Source organism: Pristis pectinata, chromosome 11 (genome assembly GCF_009764475.1).
Source record: "Pristis pectinata isolate sPriPec2 chromosome 11, sPriPec2.1.pri, whole genome shotgun sequence".
Taxonomy (NCBI): Eukaryota; Metazoa; Chordata; class Chondrichthyes; order Rhinopristiformes; family Pristidae; genus Pristis; species Pristis pectinata.
In genome coordinates, this window is record NC_067415.1 from 84,970,574 (window position 1) to 84,993,100 (window position 22,527).

General features: G+C 47.2%; 1 protein-coding gene across 1 annotated transcript in view; it reads right to left on the bottom strand.

Moving 5' to 3' along the window:
* Positions 1–22,527, bottom strand: part of LOC127575669 (dedicator of cytokinesis protein 9-like) — a 189,008-nt gene that overhangs the window by 138,284 nt on the left and 28,197 nt on the right. The window contains 1 exon segment of the mRNA XM_052025558.1: positions 5,170–5,259. Within this exon segment, the coding sequence (XP_051881518.1) occupies positions 5,170–5,259 (90 nt within the window).

Below are 22,527 nucleotides of genomic sequence, written 5' to 3' on the forward strand. Positions count from 1 at the left end.
CTGAGCCACAATGGAGATGGTAAAGCACGTGACCAGTTCAGTTCCAGAGACGGGTTTTGCAGTGCATTGCAGAAGTGAAAGAAGCAGAGAGCTTCAGGAAGGGGACTCCAAAGGCAGGGTCACAGCCACCATTGTACAGAAATTTGAATGTGCAAGAGGGTGAATTGGTGGAGTGCAGGGATCTTAGAGGGTTCTTGGGGTGGAGTCTGGGAGGTACAAGAGCACAGTATAAATTCTATAACCACCTTGCTCTATTACATTCGGAAATGAGTCATTTTACGACATTACACGCTATGCAAACAATTCCAAAACTCTATGGCTGGGTAAAGTGTTTTATTTTGGAACATGCTTTTCAAGCCCAACAGGTTCTATTGTAATTTAGTGGAGAGATTATTTTGTATTCTCACATTCCTTGCCACATACATAAATCACAGTCATCCTACACAACATGCATGCTGGGTTCAACAATCAAACAATCCCTGGATTTGGCCAAGAAAACTCCCAACGTTAAGCCAGAGTGCTCTCAAATCTGCAGGATGTTTCCAGTCAACACTGATTAGCCAAACCATAAAGTCGGCATGTTTTTAGTAACATTCAAGATTATGATGATTAAATAGTTATTCAATAACTCTTTGGAAACTGAAATTGGTTCTCAAAAATAAAACAGAAAAGGCAGACAAACACTATGGTCAATTACTGTTGGGAAACCCTGTACCCAGGATTTTCCAACAATCAGCAAGCAAAATCTTCAAAGTTATCATGCTCTCTGCACAGACCGGCAAAACTAGTTTCACAAACAAGTCCTGACAATAACCAAAACTGAGGTGAACGATTGTCAAAGCATCGGTACCAGATCAAAGCCCTGGAATTATTCTTCTTACACTTAATAATTCCAAGAATTTCTGATCCTTTAATGAAAACAGACAAGGCAGTCTTTAGCACTGAATGACAGAATTCATAAACATTTACAGCACTGGAGAAGGTAATTTGACCCATTACATTACTGCTGGCAAGAAGAGAAGCAACAGTGGCGCGGCTGGTGGAGACCCGGGTTCAATCCTAACCTCAGGTGCTGTCTGTGTGGAGTTTGCACGTTCTCTGTGTGACTGTGAGAGTTTCCCACAGGTGCTCCAGTTTCATCTCACATCCCAATGGCGTGCAGGTAGGTAGATTAATTGCCCGCTGTAAATTGTCCCTAGTGTGTGTGTGAGTGGTAAAATGTGGGCACATTGATTGAAAGAGGGGAGAATGACATAGGATTGGTGTAAGTGCTGCTTCATGGTCAGCACAGACTTGATGGGCTGAAGGGGCTTGATTCCATGCTGTATAATTCTATTAAGTTATCCTCTGAGAGTAATCCCACTTCCCAACAGGTCAAGGTTCCTCATGGGGTCAGACCAATTAAAGTGTCTGAGTTTCTACCTCGAGAAGCCTTCCCAGCCCCACGATCCTTTCCACAACTCCCTTCCCTTCTACCAAGGACTCTGAATCTCTGCTCCTGGTCATTGACTCGCTGTTCAGGGAAAATGATCCCTCCTGTTCACTCTATCAGTTTTGTACATGTCAACAGCCCCTGCCCCCCTACCCCCCGCCCCCCCCAGCCTGCTCTGAGCCAAGACATTCGCAAAGTCTAAAATTCTCCAAACTGCTCCTCAGTCCAAAAAATCCAAGCAAAGCAACTTTCAATCCTCCCAAGTCTTATTTAAATAAGATAAGAAAGCTGTGGGATAAACAAGAAAGATTCAGACTAATTTAAAAGAGTTCCAGTGGAACTTTGTATCAAGTTTTCCGCCCTCTGATCTGGTTTCTACACAACAGGCATCACAACACACACACAACTGTCCTCGAGCACATCCCTGAGAGATTTATAAGCACTGCTTCATTAAATACTTGATGCATTAGAACAGCATCACCATTTTCCACCTTGATTCTGCTTCCTGTACAATATCCTTCAATGTTTTCATTAAACAAACCTACTTGTGGATAAACCAAAATCTAAGCTTGCCCTTGGCATTTCCCCAAACATTCAGATCATAGAAGAGTACAGCACAGGAAAAGGCCCTTCCGCCCACAACATCAGTGCCAAATGAGTCCCATCTGCCTGCACATGGTCTATATCCCTCTATTCCCTGCTTGTTCATGCGTCTGTCTAAATGCCATTTAAAACTTTGCTATCGTATCTGCTTCCCCCACCTCCCGTGGCAGCCCGTCCCAGGCACCCACCACTTGTGTGAAATAAAACTCACCTCACAAATCTCCTTTAAACTTTCCCCCACTCACCTTAAACCTATGCCCTCCAGTATTTGACATTTCCACCCTGGGGAAAAGACTCCAACATACTTCTAGCAGGTCGCCCCTCAGCCACCAACACTCCTGAGAAAACAGCCCAAGTTTGTCCAACCTCTCCTTATAAGTAATACTTTCTAAGCCAGGCAACATTCTGGTGAATCTCTTCTGAACCCTCTCTAAAGCCTCCATATCCTTCCTCAAAAAATGCAGTGACCAGAACTGCACGCAATACACTGAACATGGACTAACCAAAGTTTTATATAGATGCAACATGAATTCCTGACTTTTATACTTAACGTCCCAACCAATGAGGGCACATATGTCGTACCCATCTTTACCACTCTATCTACTTGCAGTGCCCATTTCAGGGAGCTGTGGACTTGCACTGCAAGATCCCTCTGTACATCAATGCTCCTAAAGGTCCTGCCATAAGGTGTATGCTTTCCTCTTGCATTTGACCTCCCAAAGTGCAACACCTCACACTTGCCCAGATTAAACTCCATCTGCCATTCCTCTGCCCACATTTCCAACTGGTCTATATCCTTCTGAATCCTTTCACAACCTTCCTCAATGTCCACAATGCTGTTAATTTTTGTGTTGTCTGCAAACTTACTAATCATCCCACTGACATTTTTGTCCAAAAAAAATATACAACACAAACAGCAGAGATCCCAGCACTAATCCTTGCAGAACATCATTGGTCACAGATGTCCACCACTCCTCTCTGTCTTCTGTGGCCAAGCCAATTTTGAATCCAATCTACAAAGTCTCCATGCGTCTTAGTCTTCTGGATCAGTCTACAAGGAGGGACCTTGTCAAAAGCTTTAATGAAGTCCATGTAGGCAACACCCACTGCCCTTCCCTCATCAATCATCTTCGTCACCTCCTCAAAAAACTTAATCAAGTTTGTCAGACATGACCTCCATGCTGACCATGGCACAAGGCCCTGCTGACTGTCCCTAATAAATCAATGCTTTTCCGGATGCAAGTAGATCCTATCCCCAATCTTCTCCAATAATTTCCCTACCACTGACGTAAGGCTCACCATCTATAATTTCCTGGTTTGTCTCTACTTCCCTTCTTAAACAGAGGAACAACATTGGCCATTCTCCAGTCCTGTGGGACCTTGTTTATGGCTAAAGAGGATAAAAGATCTCTGTCAAGGACCCAGCTATCTACTCTCTTGCTCCTCTCAATAACCTGGGATAGATCCCAACAGGCCCTGGGGATTTATCCATGTTAATCTGCTTCAACACTTCCTCTTTGATATCAACATGCCCCAGAATATCAGCATACCCGTCACTGATCTCACTATCTTCCATGTCCTCTTTGGTGAATACTGATGGGAAGTATTTGTTAATACCTCACCCATTTCCTCTGGCTCCAGGCATACATTCCCTCCTTTGTCCTTGAGTGGCTCCACCCTCTCCCTAGTTACCCTCGTTTATCAGGCATGTATAAACTGTCTCGGGATTCTCTTTAATCCTACTAACCAAGGACATTTCATGTACCCTTTTAGCCCTCCTTATTCTCTCCTGTTTCCTTTTCATTCCTGTCCGATTTCAGCTTCCTAAACCTTCCATATGCTTCCTTTCTCTTTCTGATTAAAATTACAACATCTCTCATCATCCAAGGTTCCCGAACCTTGCCATCCCTGTCTCTCTTCCTCACAGGACCAGCTGGCCTTTAAACAACACAACAAATAATTTCATGCCCTTTATTGTCAATTGAGGCATCAATATAGGAACTGCTGGAGACAAGTGGTGCAGCTAGTAAAGAGACCCGGGTTCAATCCTGACCTCCGCTGCTGTCTGTGTGGAGTTTGCACGTTCTCCCTGTGACTGCATGGGTTTCCCCCTGAGTGCTCCGGTTTCCTCCCACATCCCAACAACAGGCAGGTTGATGAGTGCTCCGGTTTCCTCCCACATCCCAACAACAGGCAGGTTGATGAGTTAATTGGCCGCTGTAGTTTGTCCCTTGTGTCACCGTGTGGTGGAACCTTCAGATGGTTGGGGGATGGTGAGGAAAATGTGAGGAGAATAGATTACAGGGAAAATTAGTGGATACTGTGTGCAGTTTTGGTCACTTCACTATGAAGGATGTGGAGTCTTTGAAGTGGGTGCAAGAGAAGTTCACCAGGATGTTGCCTGGAATGGAGTGCATTGACTATAAGGAGAGGTTGGACAAACTTGGATTGTTTAATATGGAATCTTGGAGGCTGAGGGGCAACCTGATAGAAGTTTATAAAATTACAAGAGATATTGTTAGTCATTTTTCTCAGGGTGGGAATGTCAAGTACTAGAAGACATAGGTTTAGGGTGGTGTGGGTGGAGGTGAGGGAGTTTAAAAAAAGTTTGATTCTTTTTTTTACACACAGAGAGTGGTGGGTGCCTGGAACGAGCTGCCAGAGGAAGTGGTGGAAGCAGATACAACAGCAACGCTTTGGAGGCATTTAGACAGACACAGGAACAGGCAGGAGAGGGATACAGACCATGTGCAGGCAGATGGGATGAGATTAGATTGGTATCACGGTCGGCACAGACATTATGGGCTGAAGGGCCTGTTCCTGTGCTGTACTGTTCTAAGTTACATTTCCCTCTCCAACCCCAACAGAAGAGGCAGTTTCTCTCCATTTACCTTGTCCAATGCTCGAGACATTTTGAACACCTCAACCAGACCAACCCTTAATCTTCTACGCTCACAGAAACACAACACTTTATCGGGCAACATAGTCTAGCTTACCTTCCTACATGAACATGCACCAAGTCAAACTAAAGCTATGCCTTACAGCAATGAGTGAGTTAAACTATTTATACTATAACAAGCCAACCAGCTCCCAGGCTGAATGTACAGCCGATCGCCGTTCTCTGAGGGACTTACTTCTGTGACAAGCAAGCTCTGGGCTTCTCTCCTTGCATTCTCTGGCACGGTGGAGCACAGTGTTCGCCCATGACGTTTCAAGGTCTTGATCTGATAAGACACCAAAAGAAAACAAATTTCAATGCAACTCAACAGCAAGGTCAAAACTTCCAGAACCGAGGCACAACATCGCAGATACCAGAAATCTGAAATAAAGAAAATGTTGGGGATGCACATGGAGAGAGAAGCAGAGCGAAAGTCTCAGATGATGATGTGTTGTCCAAGGGATTTCTTCTCCTTGTTTACTGAAAGCAATTCATAACTCTGAGCAGAAAAGAAAGACAGCAGAAGACAGATCCAATCTGTGCGGATCATTTAACAATCCTGAGGCAAATGATAAGGAAGGGCAGTAACAGGGTTTTCTTTATGGAAAGCGGATACCTTTATCGCATTGCATTTCAGTACTTCCAAAGCTTCAGAAAATGCACATACGCACACACAGATGCGCACACACTCACACAGACATGCACAGGCCAAAACCACCTCAATGGCTTGTGCTCTTTAAGGAAAAGATTCTCTCATTTGGAAACGATCACTCTCCCATCTGTTCTGTTCCACCCATTCATGAATGGTATCTGTCAGGTCCCCAGTTCAATGTTTTGTTTTAAAGAACAGGCACCCTCTCCATTCTCAGTCCTGACGCAGGGTTTCGACCCGAAATGTTGACAATTCCTTTCCTGTCCCCACAGATGCTGCTCGACCCACTGAGTTCCCCCAGCAGATTGTTTGTTGCTCCAGATTCTAGCATATGCCGTCTCTAAAATGACTAAATTGTTCAATCTCTCCCCAGATCTGTTCTGAGTAACCTCTGGACTTCCTCCGGTGTTCCTATCTCATTTTATTGTATCTGTGCTCACTTTGCAATATATCTGCACACTTGAGCTGTAACACCAAGATGTGAACGTGCGTAAGCCAGCAGGCAATGTGTCCAGGAGTCCTCTGCCACTCAATCTGATTTGGTTTGATATCACAGGTAGTGATGATGGTGGTGAGGCGCTGCCTCAACAAGGCAGCAGCCATCATTAAAGACCCCCACCATCCGGGCCGTGCCATCTTCTCGCAGCTCCCATCAGGCAGGAGGTACAGAAGCCTGAGGTCCCACACCACCGGGTTCAGGAACAGCTACTTCCCTTCAACTATTCAGTTCTTGAACCAACCTGTACAACCCTAATCACTACCTCAGTATAGCAACACTATGACCACTTTGATCATTTTTTTTAATGTTCTATTTGTGTTCTTTCTTGTAAAAGTTGTGTATAATTTATAATTTAGATTTTTCTTGTGAATGCTGCTTACCGTATCTGATGCTATGTGCCTGTGATGCTGCTGCAAGTAAGTTTTGCATTGCACCTGTGCACACGTGGACTTGCGCAGATGACAATAAACTCGACTTTGACACAGAAAAGGGCCACAGAATGACACACATTTCTCGACACCCAGGTAAGTGTTCTCCACATCGCACATTAGCATGACGCCAGCTTGCTGTCTTATAAGGACAAAGGGCACCGGGGCAGGAGAGATGGATTTAAAGCAAAACAGAGCTGGAACAACAGGACATGGAAGGAACAGCAGACAGCTGTTGAGAGTAATTCAAAGTGACAGAAAGGAGAAAGAAACTGGACCCCAGTAGAGATCGTTCTTCAGCGAGGTTGAATCTAAAGAATGTTGAAACAAATACAAGACGGCAGACACACCGGAGCCAAAAAATGCTAATCTCTCCTGGACGCAACTCTCCAACTATTAGGGACACGTTAGCTCAACTGGAGACTGCTTTAACATCAACATCTCTAAATACACTACAGCACAGTACAGGCCATTCGGCCCACAATGTTGCGCCAACATTTTATCCTGCTCTGAGATCTATCTAACCCTTCCTTTCCACATCGCCCCCTATTTTTCTATCATTCATGTGTCTATCTAAGAGTCTCTTAAATGTCCCTAAAGTATCTGCCCCCACAACCTCTGCCGGCAGTGCGTTCCACGCACCCACCACTCTCTGTGTAAAAAACTTACCCCTGACATCCCCCTTATACCTTCCTCCAAATCACCTTAAAATTATGTCCCCTCGTGTTAGCCATTGCCGCCCTGGGAAAAAGTCTCTGACTGTCCACTCGATCTATGCCTCTTATCATCTTGTGCACCTCTATCAAGTCACCTCTCATCCTCCTTCTCTCCAAAGAGAAAAGCCCGAGCTCACTCAACCTATCCTCAGAAGATATGCTCTCCAATCCAGGCAGCATCCTGGTAAATCTCCTCTGCACCCTCTCTAAAGCTTCCACATCCTTCCTATAATGAGGTGACCAGAACTGAACACAATAATACCATTTATTAAAAAACTCAAGGTGTTCAAAATTCTGCAGAGGAACGAGCTCGGAGAATATCTGACAAGCGGCCTCTAAAAGAGACTTAAGGGAAGGTGACTAAAAGTGTGATCGATGAGGCAGCTTGAAGGAGGTTTTAAAAGCAAAGAGGGGTAGAGAGGCTGAGGGAATCGGGGCTTTACTGGGCTGGGTGAGCGCATAGATCGGAATGTTTTTTTTGAAGTTTATTCCTTTTTCTGGGAACCAGGCAACCTTGGCAAGGCCAGCATGTACTGTTGAGAGACTAGAGACCACAGATGCTGAACCTGCAGCAAATAACAGACTGCTGGAGGAACTCTGGGGTCAGACAGCATCGGCAGAGAGGAAGTCCAGGTGAAGGGTCTCAATTGGAGGCATCGACTGTCGATTTCCCTCCACAGATGCTGCCTGACCCGCTGAGTTCCTCCAGCAGTTTGATTTTTTGCTCCAGTATTTATGGTCCCTCCCTGTATTCCCCTGAACTAGACTATTTCAGAGCACGTTCAAGAGCCAATCACATTTCTGTTGCTCTGGAGTCACAGAAAGGCCACAGATTTCCTGACTTGAAGGACATTAGAAACCAGACCAGTATTTTTTACAACAATCCAGTGATTCCATGTACTTACCAAGACTAACTCCAGTTTTTTTACATTCCAGATTAAGGTCCACAGCTGTTGTGGAGGGAATTCAATTCTGAACATTAACCGATTACTAAATTAGTGCATCAACCACTGGACCAGTTGTACCCCTAACAACACACAGCTCTGGTATCCGCTCCCCATCCCTTTTTTTCCCTTATCCCACCAGCCCCCATCACCCCATCTCTTTCCCCTCCCCCCCCCGCCTCTCCATCTGCCCATCACCCACAGTCTCCTCCCTCCAGTTCCCCTCCCCACCCACCTCCCTCCCTGTATTCCGTGGTCCACTATTCTCTCCTATCAGATTCCATCTTCTTCAGCCCTTTGCCTCTTCCACCTCTCCTCCCTCCCTCAACCTGCCTATCACCCCCTCACCTGGATCCATCTATCACCTTCTAGCTCTTGCTCCACCCCTTTCCCCCACCCTTTTATACGGGCTATCTCCCCTCTTTCCAGTCCAGATGAAGGGTCTCGACCCGAGACGTCGACTGTCCATTCCTCTGAACTGCTGAGTCCCTCCAGCATTTTGTGTTGCTCCAGATTTCCAGCATCTACAGCCTCTCTCCTGTCAACGTACAGTGTGTCCCCAGGTTGCGACAGGGTTACATTCCTGGGAACTGTTCCTAACCCGAACTGTTCATTAAGTCAGAAATGAAGAGGGTCACAGAAACAGCAGTGACAGGAGACCGAGCAAGTGAGGGAAGAGGAGCCGCCAGCCGGCCTCTCTGATTGAGTGAGCGGGTGAACCTGCTCAGTGCTCCTGGCTGGGCTCAGCTCCACCCAGCCCCCGAGTGTTGCAGCCTGAGGGAGGGGAGAGAAGACAGGCGGAAATGCCCCATTCCCACCTGGGCAGAAGATGCCCGCAGCCTGGCAACAGCCAGCAAATCCACCCCCGTCCATCCCGTCTCCCAAACATCCATTCGTATGCACGGGGGTGTCCACAAGTCCAGCATTCATAACCTGGGGAGGACTGTAGAGTTATACCAACCGTGTCCATACTGACCCATCTGTACTAATTCCATTTACCAGCACTGTCCGTAGCCTACTGTCCTCAGTGACTGAAGTGCTTCTCAAATGTTTCTGCCAGACTTTGGCACATCAGACAAAGATGACAATCGCTACACTGCAGAAAGCTGTGTGTTGGCGTGCAAGGGAATGAGTGTGAGTTAGGATGGCAGATTCTTGGATGAGTTCCAGTTTAAGGAGGAATCTAGATCAGAATTACTGAAGCAGTTATGCTGGTTTGTTGCGTGGGACGGAGGAACTGCTAATTCCCCATCACTGCTTCTGAGAAATTTCTGCTGTGGGATCACTTTTGGATACATGGTACTCTGTGTTTGTGTACATGGAAGGGTTCTGCAATCGGGACACAAATGGAATTGTAGATTTACAAAGGATGTTCCCACAATAAGGTCATGGCCTATAAGGAGCTTGGTCAAGTACTTTCAAGGTATCATGAGTGCTTTTGAAACCAAGCAATACAACCTCGAAGGAATACTCCCACGCAGATTGGTGAGCGGAAGGCACATTAGCTAGGAAACCCCAACCTGTACGGGGAAATGTTCAACAGGAAACGTTGTCATTTCCAATAAACGGCAGGCAATCTCCCAGTGGCCATTTAATTTTCATACTTCACCCTCTCCAACTTCAAGTCTGAAACTGAAACATCCACTTTCCTCAACTCATTCCGCACACACACTGTATGGATATTGTTTTGAGATGGATCTCACGATCTTTCAAAGAGACACCTACAACAGGTGATGTCTCAGGAAGGCGACATCCACCATCAGGGACCCCCACCATCCGGGCAGTGCCCTCTTCTCGATGCTGTCATCAGGCAGGAGGTACAGGAACCTGAAGACCCACACCTCAAGATTCAACAACAGCTTCTCCCCCACTGCCATCAACTGACCTGAAAAACCCCAACATGGCTTCAGGCAATATTTCCTTCTCTCTCAACTTGCACTAATGCTGTTAATTTATAGGTAACTTGCACAACAAGATAAAAGTATGTTAATTTGTTTCTGCTAACTTATTGTAGTAACGTACTGTGCTCATTTTTGTGGCATTTATACCCTGTGTATGTAGGCCTATGACAATAAACAAGCTTGAGGGCTAGAGAAGATGAGATGGGCTGAAGGGTCTCCCCTGTGCCATGTGATTCCATGAATTATGAATGAATAAATGTGGGAAACAACTGTGCCTATTAGCAGGTTCAGATACTGGATGAGGAAGCACAGGGCTGTGAAAGGCAGACTCATCGCTGATGAGCGTTTGCAATTCTTAGTCATCGGGTTGTCTGCAACAGTGAGAATGCAGGGATTGAATATTACTGGAGAGAGGGGCTTGGTTAACGCACAGAAACAAAGAGACTGCAGGTTGTAACTGCTGCAGTGTCGCATGGACCATTGATTGGGCCTCAGCTCTTTACAATCGAAATCAATGAGAGGATCAATACAACACATCCAAGTAAACGGATGACACAAGGCGCAGCGGGAGAACAAGTGTGGGAGGTTACAGAGCTTGTGAAGGGATTCGTGAGTGAGCAAGAACTTGACAGATGGAGATGTGAGGGATGAACAGAAAAAAAATGAACTCTTAAAGGGCTGATGAGGCCGAGAGATTTAAGCATTTTTAGAACACAGAACATTACAACACAGGAACAGGGCCTTCTGCCCACCATGTTGTGCCAAACTAATTAAACGCCAAACTAAACTAACCCCTTCTGCCTACACAGTGTCCATATCCCTCCATCCTCTGCACATTTACGTGTCTATCGAAGAGCCCCTTGTGCCACTATTGTACCTGCCTCCACCACCACCCCTGCCAGCACATTCCAGGCACCCACCACTCTCTGTGTAAAAATACAACCTGCCCTGCACATCTTCTCTGAACTTTCCCCCTCTCACCTTAAATGCATGCCCTCTAGTATTAGACATTTCCACCCTGGAAAAAGATACTGGCTGTCTATCTATGCCCCTTATAATTTTATAAACTTCTATCAGGTCTCCCCTCAACCTCCACCACTCCAGAGAAAACAACCTCTCCTTGTAGCACGTGCCCTCTAATCCAGGCAGCATCCTAGTGAACCGCTTCTGCATCCTCTCCAAAGCCTCCACATCCTTCCTGTAATGGGGCAACCAGGAGTGAATTTTTGGCACAGATTCATGGGTATAACAAGCAATGTGGATGACACGGTTTGAATAGGAAGGCAAAGTATTGTAAGGGAGATGGAGGATGAGAGCAAGGAGGTTTGTGTTAATTCCACAGGATGGGTGGATGGGACAGAACCCCTGGCAGCTGCCTCCATTAACCAACGATGAAGCAGTCTCTCAGCCCCCCTGGTTAAGTGATGTGTCCATGTTGGTGAATCTCAGAAGCCCAGCAGAATTCTACACGTGACACACATAGAGCATTGTTTGATGTCTCTGTGCTTGCCCAACACAGAGGACACAGATCCACATTACAATAGGAGCCATTGGAGGTCACTCAAACCTGCCTCGCCATTCAATACGATCATGGTTGATCCAAAATCCATAAGCTCACTACCTAATGACTCAACCCAAGCCCAACTCAATGGTTTAGGTTCCTATCAGCAGATTCTGCCAACAAATTTGGGATGGGATGGGCTGTACTGTACTAGCCTACTTCAGCACTTGATCCAGGTCAGGAGTTGTCAGGGCAGTCTTATTTTGCTCAGCAGCAGCTCATTGAAACCTACTGAATATTGAAAGGCCTGGAATAGAGTGGACATGGAGAGGATGTTTCCAGTAGTGGGAGAGTCTAGGACCAGAGGGCACAGCCTCAGAATAGAAGGACGCCCGTTCAGAACAGAGATGAGGAGGAATTTCTTTAGCCAGAGGGTGGTGAATCTGTGGAATTCATTGCCACAGATGGCTGTGGAGGCCAAGTCATTGGGTGTATTTAAAGCGGAGGTTGACTGGACCTTGATTAGTAAGGGCATCAAAGGTTACGGGGAGAAGGCAGGAGAATGGGGCTGAGAGGGGAAAAGTAAATGAGCCATGATCGAATGGTGGAGCAGACTCGACGGGCCGAATGGCCTAATTCTACTCCTATTTAAACTTTTTCTTCCGATTTTTCAACAAATACCTTCGGCTGTAGCCAAGCTCAGGATCAGATTGTTGGTGGTGGAGTGACGTTTTAATGTTTTGCGCAGGTAGACTTCCAGGACCCAATCACACTGAGTAATTTTTTTTCTTTAAAAGTATCTGACACATTGCTGCATTCCACCGTGTGGCTTCAAGTGCCAGCTGTACATTTCAGAAAGAACCATGCTTCAGTCAGCCTGTCTTCAGTGCTTCCACTGCTGTGGGCACTTTTGTACACAGGATTTCCTTGATGTGGATTCACACCACAGCTCCTGAAGGCTGTGTTATGCTAACAGAGATTATAACGTTTTACTGCAGCCAGTGGTTTCAGTTAAATAGGAAGGCAAGTCAGTAAATTGTAAAATTATCTATTTCTGGCTCCAAATGCCAACCCCAAAAATAAACTGGAGAGGAAGGAACACCACAGACATCCAACTGAAAGAGCTTGCTCCTTCTTGGTGCCAGCTGTGGCTCAGAGAGGCGCACTCAGTCAGTGGGTCGTGAGTTCACGCCGCGCACAGCATTCCAGCACAACATCTGCCTCCTCAGGACCGTACTGAGGGAGCGCCATGCTATTGGAGGCACTTCCTTTGGGAGGGGACGTTAAATGATGCCCTCAGAATCCAGTTTATTATCACTGACTTATGACGTGAAATTTTGTTGTTTTGCAGCAGCAGTACAGTGCAAAGACATAAAATTACTATTAATCACAAAAGTAAATAAATAGTGCACAAAAAAAAAGGAATAACGAGGTAGTGTTCATGGGGTCATGGACCGTTCAGAAATCTGATGGTGGAGGGGAAGAAGCTGTTCCTGAATCATTGAGTGTGGGTCTTCAGGCTCCTGTACCTCCTCCCTGATGGTAGTAACAAGAAGAGGGCGTGTCCCGGATGGTGAGGATCATTCGTGATGGATGCCACCTTCCTGAGGCACTGCCTCTTGAAGATGTCCTTGATGGTGGGGAGGGTTGTGCCCATGATGGAGCTGGCTGAGTCTACAACCCTCTGCAGCCTCTTGCGATCCTGTGCATTGGAGCCTCCATTCCAGGCGGTGATACAACCAGTCACAATGTTCTCCACCGTACATCTGTAGAGAGAGTCTTTGGTGACAGACCGAATCTCCTCAAACTCCTAGCGAAGTAGAGCTGCTGGCGTGCCTTCTTCATGACTGCATCTGTGCCCTCTCTGAGAAATTCCATGTCAGCACTTCGAAGAAGGACAAGTTTCCTGGCCAGCATCTGTCACCCAGTCAGCCAATCACTACTAGACTGGGCCTGGGATATTTCTGTGCACAGCTTGCTTGCTGTGATCCCCACTTTACGGAGGCGACCACCACTGAACAGTGTTACACTAGTGTAAAAAAAAACTGGGATTTTAAGATCATGAAAGATATCACATGAAGAAAATTCTTTTTCTTCCCCTCTCGCTGAATTTACCCCATGTCTTAAAATTAATTTCCTCTTATGTTGGTGACGGGAATTGATGGCGATGCTGACACTTATTGCCCATCGCTCTTGTTCCTTGAGAAGACACTGCCTTCTTGAACCACTGAAGTCCTCCTGGTGAAGGCTCTGTTGGGGAGGGAGTTTCAGGACAATGAAAGATCAGTGATATGGAACAGTGTGCAGGCTGGGGGATCCTGCAGGTGGTGGTATGCATACACCTGCTTCCCTTGTCCTTGGTAGTAAGAGGTGGCAGGTGTGGGAGATGCTGTTGACACTGTGGTGTGTTTTGCAGATGACAATGCAGAATGACCTTAAGGTGGAAGGGCGGCGTGTTAGCTTGAGGATGGGGTATCCTGCAAGATTATTTACAGCTTTCGCAATATGAACACATTTGCCCTTGACCTTGATGCTTTCCGTCAGGAACAGCTGCTGTTTAACCTACCGCAGAAACAAGCACGTTACTGCCCTTTGTATTTCAGCCGCGATGTAATATTTGCTTTCCAGCTACCTGCTCCTTCGCAAGTGGGAGAGTCAGGGAAGCAAACCACTTCGGGAAGGATCTGCAGAGAACAACAGCTTCCCCTCTCCGATATCCAAAACAAAACCTGGAAAAATCGAAAAACTGCTGAAGAGAACTTTACCCTGCACTTCAAGCTGGGTGACACCGTGCACCTGAGCAGAGGCCAAAGAAAACGAGAAAAACCAGCCTTGTGCTGTCAAGAAACCAACAGTTTCCTTGAAACAAAAGCAACAAGGAAGCTGTGACAGACAAGCAGTTTTGCATATTCAGGAACAGTAAATGACCAAAATATTGATTCAGTGTTCAGAATTTATCAACAGCTGCCTTTTCCCCTGGTGGCTTGCCTTCCATTGCCGAACCCCAGAATTCCTTCCCTGATCTGGGGAGGAAGAGGAATTTCTTCTCCTGTAAAGCCATGGATCTTTGGAATCCTTTATTCCAAAGAGATGTGGAGAATTGGAATTTGTTTATTATTGTCACATGTGCTGAGGTACAGTACAAAAAACTTGTCTTGCATACTGTTCATACAGATCATTTCATTACACAGTGTAAAACAATACAGTACAGGGTAAAACAATACAGAATGCAGAATAAAGTGTTACAGTTACAGAGAAGGTGCAGTGCAGGCGGACAATAAGGTGCAAGGTCATAACGAGGTAGATTGTGAGGTCGAGAGTCCATCTTATTGTATAAGGGAATCATTCAGTAGTCTTATAACAGCAGGATAGAAGCTGTCCTTGAGCCCGGTGGTAGGCACTTTCAGGCTATTATATCTTCTGCCTGATGGGAGGGTGGGGGGGGGGGGTACGTTGGGGAGAGAAGAGAGAATGTCTGGAGTGGGTGGGGTGAGGTTGAGCCAAAGAAGATATTTAAAGCTGAGATGGGCCAGTGTTTGTGGCGTGCAAGGGAGTCAACGAATATGGAGAACAGGGAGGAAAGTCGAGCATCAGCCATGATCTTACCGAACAGTAGAGCAGGTTCATGAGGTCACAAGGCCGACTCCTGCTGCTGACGTTCTAAACCCCTCCGCCTCTCCTGCCTCTACTAAGGCATTCCTTAAAACCTGCCTCCTTGACTGAGCTCTTGGTAGCCTGTCCTCGTTTCTCCTTCCGAGGCTTGGTGAGAAAGTTTTGGGCAGTTATCCGGTGCCTTTCATGACCTCAGGATGTCCCAATGCATTTACAGCCAACCAAGTGTGGTCAATGTTGTCAGGTAGGAAGCGTATCCATCAATTTGCAGGCTGCAAGCTTCCACAAGCAGCACTGTGATAACAACCTTGTAATGGGATAAAAATTTGACTGGGACACTGATGTTCAGAGGAATTTTGGGGTCCAGGTCCATAGCTCCCTGAAAGTGGCTGCACAGGTTGATAGGTTGGTAAAGGTGGTGTATGGCATGCTTGCCTTTATTAGTCGAGGCTTTGACTTCAAGAGTCAGGAAGTTGTGTTGCAGCTTTATAAAACTCTGGTTAGGCCACATCTGGAGTACTGCTTTCAATTCTGGTTGCCCCATTACAGGAAGGGTGTGGAGGCTTTGGAGATGGTACAAGAGAGGTTCACCAGGATGCTGCCTGGATTGGAGAGTACGTGCTACAAGGAGAAATTGGACAAACTGGGGTTGTTTACTCTGAAGCAGCGAAGGCTGAGGGGAGATCTGATAGAAGTTTAAGACTATGAGGGGCATAGATGAAGTATCTTTTTCCTCAGGGTCGAAATATGGAAAAACAAGAGCATGCATTTCAGGTGAGAGGAAGCAATCTCAAAGGAGATGTGTGGAGCAAGTATTTTTATTGCCACCGCCCCCCCCAACCCCACAGAGAGTGGTGGGTGCCTGGAATGTGCTGCCAGGGGTGGTGGTGGAGGTAGATACGATAGAGGGGTTTAAGAGGCTCTTAGATAGGCGCACGCATGTGCAGAAAATGAAGGGATGTGGGCATTGTGCAGGCAGAAGGGATCAGTTTAGTTAGGTGTTTAATCAGTTGGGCACAACCTGGTGGGCTGAAGGACCTATTCTTGTTCTATGATACACTGTACTAGGACACTGAAATACACAGCACGAAACTACAACTTGCATTGAATTGTGAACCAGTGAACAATATCCAGCCACTGCTGGAGGGAACAGGCAGGAAATTAAGGCTGAGACCAAGGTCACGTCAGCTGTGCCCTTCCCAAATGGATGAGCAGGCTCAAGTGGTTGGATGGCTCCAACACGTCCTGCTCTTATCCTCAACATTTGGTCCCGGCACCATGTGTTTTGGTGGGGATGAGTGAGGGAGAAACATTGATCAGAAGACTGGGGAAACATCCTTGATCTTGTCCAAACTAGTGCATCGAGATCTTCTGGAACTTCAGTTTGACATCTCATCCAAAAGATTCATCACATCCTGAGGAAAAGACAAGACCTACCAAGATCTTTGTGCTCATGTTGCTGGAGTGAGACTTTAACCCATAACCCTCTGACTCAAGTCAGAGTTATGCAGCACAGAAACAGGGCTTTGAACCCAACTCATACATGCCGACCAAGGTATCTCTGAGCTAGTCCCACATCCCTGCGTTTGGCCCACATCCCTCTAAACCTTTCCTATCCATGTACCTGTCCAAATATCTTTCAAACATTGCTTCTCCAGCTTCCTCTGGCATTTTGTTCTTTACCAACCAGCCTCTGCGTGAAATAATTACTTCTCAGGTCCCTTTTAAATCTTTCCCCTCTCACTTTAAATCTATGCCGCCTTGGTGGCAACACAGCAACTCCTTAGTTAAGTCCAACACTGATGAACTTCTTTGACTAAGCTGCTGTGAAGTGCCTTGGGATTGCACTTAGGGTGCTATTTAAATGCAAGTTCTTCTGTCTATATCTGGGGTTAAAAGCAGAAGCCATAAGAAAAGTGTAGGTCCCTATTTTAATTTTTCCTCTTGGCACAGATTTTACCCGAGGGTTGCCAGCATTTTCTGATATTGCTTCAGATTTCCATCATTCCATCTTTTCCCATCTCCGGCCCATCCATAACAATGCTAATGACATTGATGGTCGCCAAGATTATGTCACTATAGTTTCTAATCTCCATTTTGCAGGCACAAATGCTAATTAGGTCTTTCACGTTAACAATTACTGTTTACTGGTCAGCCAGACCGTTTTCCTGATGCCAGTACAAGAATCACAGACGCACAAAAGAACATTTCCTTACTTTGGCCACATGTGGCGGACTCAATTTCTGTTACAAATTTCTACAGATGTATGGTGGAGAGCATTCTGACTGGTTGCATCACACCTGGTACGGAGGCTCCAATGCACAGGATCACAAGAGGCTGCAGAGGGTTGCAGACTCAGCCAGCTCCATCACGGGCACAACCCTCCCCACCATTGAGGACATCTTCAGGAGGCGGTGCCTCAAGAAGGCGGCATCCATCACTCAGGACCCTCACTATCTGGGGCAATTAGAGGGAAGAAATCACGTAATAGAATCTCCAGCAGCCTATCCAACCGGAACTCCCTAGTCAAGCTGAAGCAACATCTGTGGTCATTTCTCTCTCCACAGATGCTGCTTGACTGGCCGAGTTCTTCCAGCATTTCTGTTTTTGTTTTCGATTCCAGCATCTGCAGCAATATACAAATCGCTGGAGGAACTCAGCGGATCAGGCGGCATTTATAGAGGGAAATGGACAGTCAACGTTTTGGATCGAGACCCTTCATCTAGACAGGTCGGAGACTGTAGAGGGGAGATCTCTGCAGGTGATAAGGTCAGCAATGGTATGGGAGACATTGGCCTGATGATCCTCAGTGGGGCCCTGGATCAGGGGTAGGTAAGAGGTGTCTGAGAGCTGCCTTCTCTGCCAGTTAGAGGTCAGTCCGCCAGACTACAATGGCACCATGTCTGTGGGTTTGATGGCGAGGTTGGGATTAGTGCAGAGTGGAGAGCAGTGCGTTCAGAGCGGGCGAGGTTGGAGCGGGCAAGGGTGGAAGGGGTGAGAGGAGTGAAGTCGAGGCAGCTGAGGTCCTGTCAGCAGTTGGAGATGAGAAGGTCCAAAGAGGGCAGAAGGCCAGAGGGGGATGTCCAAGAGGGGGGAAGGAGGGCTTGAGGTGGAAGAAGAGGCGTGGGGAACCCTTGCCAGAGAAGTAGACGCGGAGGCAGAGGCAATGGAAGAGCTCGGCGTCACGGCAGCGCGGAACTCATCAAGGTGCTCAGGACAACGTTCTACGGGGGGAGGGGTGGTGTGGTGAGAGAGATCTGGAAGGGTCGGGGAGGGGGAGAGGGGGGGGAGGGGGAGAGGGGGGTGAGAGGGAGGGAGGGGGAGAGGGGATGCTGCTCTCCAGCATGTACAGTTTTATTAGTTTTCCATTGCACAAGTGAATTGGTTGGATATTTACAACCATTTGGTACTTTCACGGTCACCGTTCATGGTACACAGTCCTTCAATTCCAGAGCAATTAATTAATTGAATTTGAATTTCCCAGAAGTCAAATTGGGACTGAACTCAGGTCCCTGGCTCACTTGTCCATATCTCTTAATCTTGTTAATCCAGTAATTTAAACAACATTGCAAATATTGGTCATAAGGATTCTTTTACATCCATCCAGAAGGATAGATCTTCAGTCTTGTGTCCAAGAGTGTGGCAGTCACTCAGTACTGCAAAGTATCAGTCCAGGTTCTTGCCACAGACATGGCCAATCACTGAGCTGAAGTGCATCTGCAGAGACATGGATAATCACCGAGACACAAGAGACTGCAGATGCTGGAATCTGGAGCAACACACAGGATGCTGGGGGAACTCAGCGGGTCAGGCAGCGTCTGTGGAGGGAAATGGACAGTCGACATTTTGGGTCGAGACCCTTCACCAGGACTGAAGGGCAGAGGGGAGGTAGCTGGTATAAGGGGGTGGAGCAAGAGCTGGCAGGTGATGGGTGGATCCAGGTGAGGAGGGATGATAGACAGATGGGGGAGGGAGGGGTGGGAACAGCGACAGAGGCTGGCAGGTGATAGGTGGAGGTGACAAAGGGTTGCAGATGGGGTTAGGAGAGGAAGGTAGAGCACAAGAGGGGGAATACGAGATTAAATACCTGGCAGGGGCTGAACCGGGAGGCCTGGAAATGGTGCTGGGTATTCTGCCTGTAGTCTACAACCCAACAGCATGAACATTGAATTCTCCAACTTCCAGTAAACTGCCCCCTCTCCCCCTCCTCCTGATCTACCCAGTCCCTCCTACACCCACCCCAGCCCCCATCACTGTTTCTTTCCCCTCCCCCACTCCTCCCACTGGGTCCCCTCCCCCACCTCACCGACTTGATTCCATGCTCCACCTTCATCTTCATCAGCTGCAGCCCCTTGTCGCCTCCACCTATCACCTCCTAGCTTGTCGCTATCTCCTCTCCTCCATCTGCCTATCACCCCTCCTCACCTGGATCCACCTATCACCTGCCAGCTCTTGCTCCACCTTCCTCTCACCTTTTTCTACTGACCATCTCTCAGTCCTGACGAAGGGTCTCGACCCAAAACGTCGACTGTCCATTTCCCTCCGCAGATGCTGCCTGACCCGCTGAATTCCTGCAGCATCTTGGAACATAGAATAGTACAGCACAGTATGGGCCCTTCAGCCCACAACGTTGTGCCGACCTATATAAACCTTATCCCTAATTCTATCTATCCCCCTCTCTACTTCACATCCCATAACCCTCGATATTACTTTCGTCCATGTGCCTACCTAAGAGTCTCTTAAGTGACCCTATCGTATCAGCCCCTACCACCACTCCCGGCAGTGTGTTCCAGGCACCCACCACTCTGTGTAAAAAACCTACCTCTGACATCTCCCCTGAAATTTTCTCTACGCACCTTAAACGGGTGATCTCTAGTATTGGCCATTGCCACCCTGGGGAAAAGATGCCGGCTGCCCACTCTGTCTATGCCTCTCATAATCCTATATACCTCTATCAAATCACCTCTCATCCTCTGTCACTCCAAAGAGAAAAGCCCCAACTCTCTCAACCTCTCCTCATAAAATATGTTCTCTAATCCAGGTAGCGTCCTTGTAAATCTCCTCTGTACCCTCTCCAAAGCTTCCACATCCTTCTTATAATGAAGTGACCACAACTGAACACAATTGTCCAGGTGTGGTCTAACCAAAGTGTTACAGAGCTGCAGCATCACCTCTCGGCTCTTGAACTCAATCCCCCAGCTAATGAAGACCAGCACACCATACACCTTCTTAACCGCCCTATCCACGTGCGGCAACTTTGAGGAATCTAGGTACTTGGACCCCAAGATCTCTCTGTTCCTCTGCGTCTTCTTGTGGATGTTTACTGAGCCAATGCCAGGTTCCTGACTGCATCCGTCCGAAAGAAAACAGATTCCATATACTCTCCACTTCCGCCAGATTAGTCCCATTTATTTAATCAACCCAGAAATACCAGATAATCACATCTCAGACTGGCTGTGGAACATTAAACATGGTTTAGAGGGCGACATGGTCTGCCCACAGCTGAGCCACACGCCAGGCAGATGTGGAATTGTCCACAGTTTACTCAGGCAACAGCTGGAGAGAGTCCTTGGGACTGGGGAGAGTCGAGCTGCAAATTGGGACAGGTTTTCCTCACTGATAATTCCCATGCAGTTAGCTGTGAGCAGTGTGTATGTACTGAGGTCTGGCTGGTAATCTTCGCCCCTGGTGGCTCATGCTCTTCTACGCCCGTTGGCCGCTGATCTTCAACTTGACTTTGAACTCCTTTCTTTTCAAAACCCTTCCTGACCTCCTGCCCCCTCTTCCTCCGTGATCACTGCCACCTCTACGACTTGACAAGAACTCTTCACCCTTCCAGTTCTCTCGGTCATCTCAGAGTTTCATCGCTCGCTCTCTGCTGCCTGGGCCCTGAGCTCTGGAACTCCCTCCTCCTTTGATCGGGGTGTCGGCCACCTGCCTGACCAGCTCATATGGATTGTGTCAATTTTATGTGACATCACTGAGAGTGCCTCGCAACACTTAAAGCTGCCTGCTGCTCTTCAAGCCAGTTGACCGGCCTGATGCAGCAACATTTGCTTTCAGACAATTCCAATTTGCTTCATCTTTTCACCACCTCCTGAGCTCCCTCATCCTTTCAAAGCACAAACTGAAGGTCATTTGGAGCCTAGACCAAAGACAGGGACTCCAAATGTTGGATCAGCATTTGCACTTCCAAATCTTCGTTGTGACAATGCAGGAAGGCGTTACCTCCTGTTGGAGAGTTAACCAGATGGGTGAATGAGTTGCAATGAATTTAAAACAGATTTTGCTCCATTTCGGAGTGCCAAACACATACTCGGCTGTTGACAGAGTGCCACTCGCTCGCTCTCTCACTCCCTTCAATAACATTTCCAGGAATGCATCTCAACTCTGGGGAAGTGTGTTTGAGGCAAGGGTTTTCACTTGCAAAGGTGCAAATTATCCAATCATCTCATTAAAAACCACCGTTTATCACACTCACTAAAACAAAGAGGGGAAATGTGACAGGGAGAATGTTGGCTCATCAGTGAATCGCCCAACTCGCTCTCTCAGTTTCCCGATTACAGCAAAAGAGCAAAAATACCCCAAAGTCCAGAGCCTCAACAGCAGGGTGGGAGGCGGGGGTGGTGGGAGGGGAGGAGAGAGAACCAGTCACAAATACAAGAAAACCAAAGCAAGAAGAAATCAGATCAAACAAATGAGGAGGGGGGTAGGGGGAAAGAGGAGAAAGAAATTAAATGAGCGGGAGAGCGAGAGACAGGCACACACAAAGTGACAAAGAGAATATCTTCTACTGGATCAAAAATATTCCGCTTCTCCTCTCCAAAGATGAACAACTCTGAGAAAAAAAATCACACTGCCACATCTCCCTCTCTTGAGTAGGCTGACCCCTTATTTTAAAACTGTAACCCCCAGCTCTAGAACCTTCCATGAGGGAGCATCCTCTCCACATCCATCCTATCACGATTCCTCACAATCTTGCACGTTTCAGTCAAGCCCCCCTTCTAAACTTCAGCAGATACAAACCTAATGTGTCCAACCTTTCCTCGCAGGGCAACCCGCCCGTTCCAAGTTTCAGTCCAGTCAACCTTCTCCGAGCTGCCTCCGATGTATTAACATCCTTCCTTCACAGTACCGCACACAGTACTCCACATGTGGTCTCACCAATGTCCCATGTAAGTGTAACTTCCCTAACTTCTGCATTCCATTCCCTTAGCAATGATTATAACGTCGTTAGCTTTCCTAATTCCTTGCATTGTGCAACATACTAGCTATTGTGAAAGATGCACTGGAACACTCAG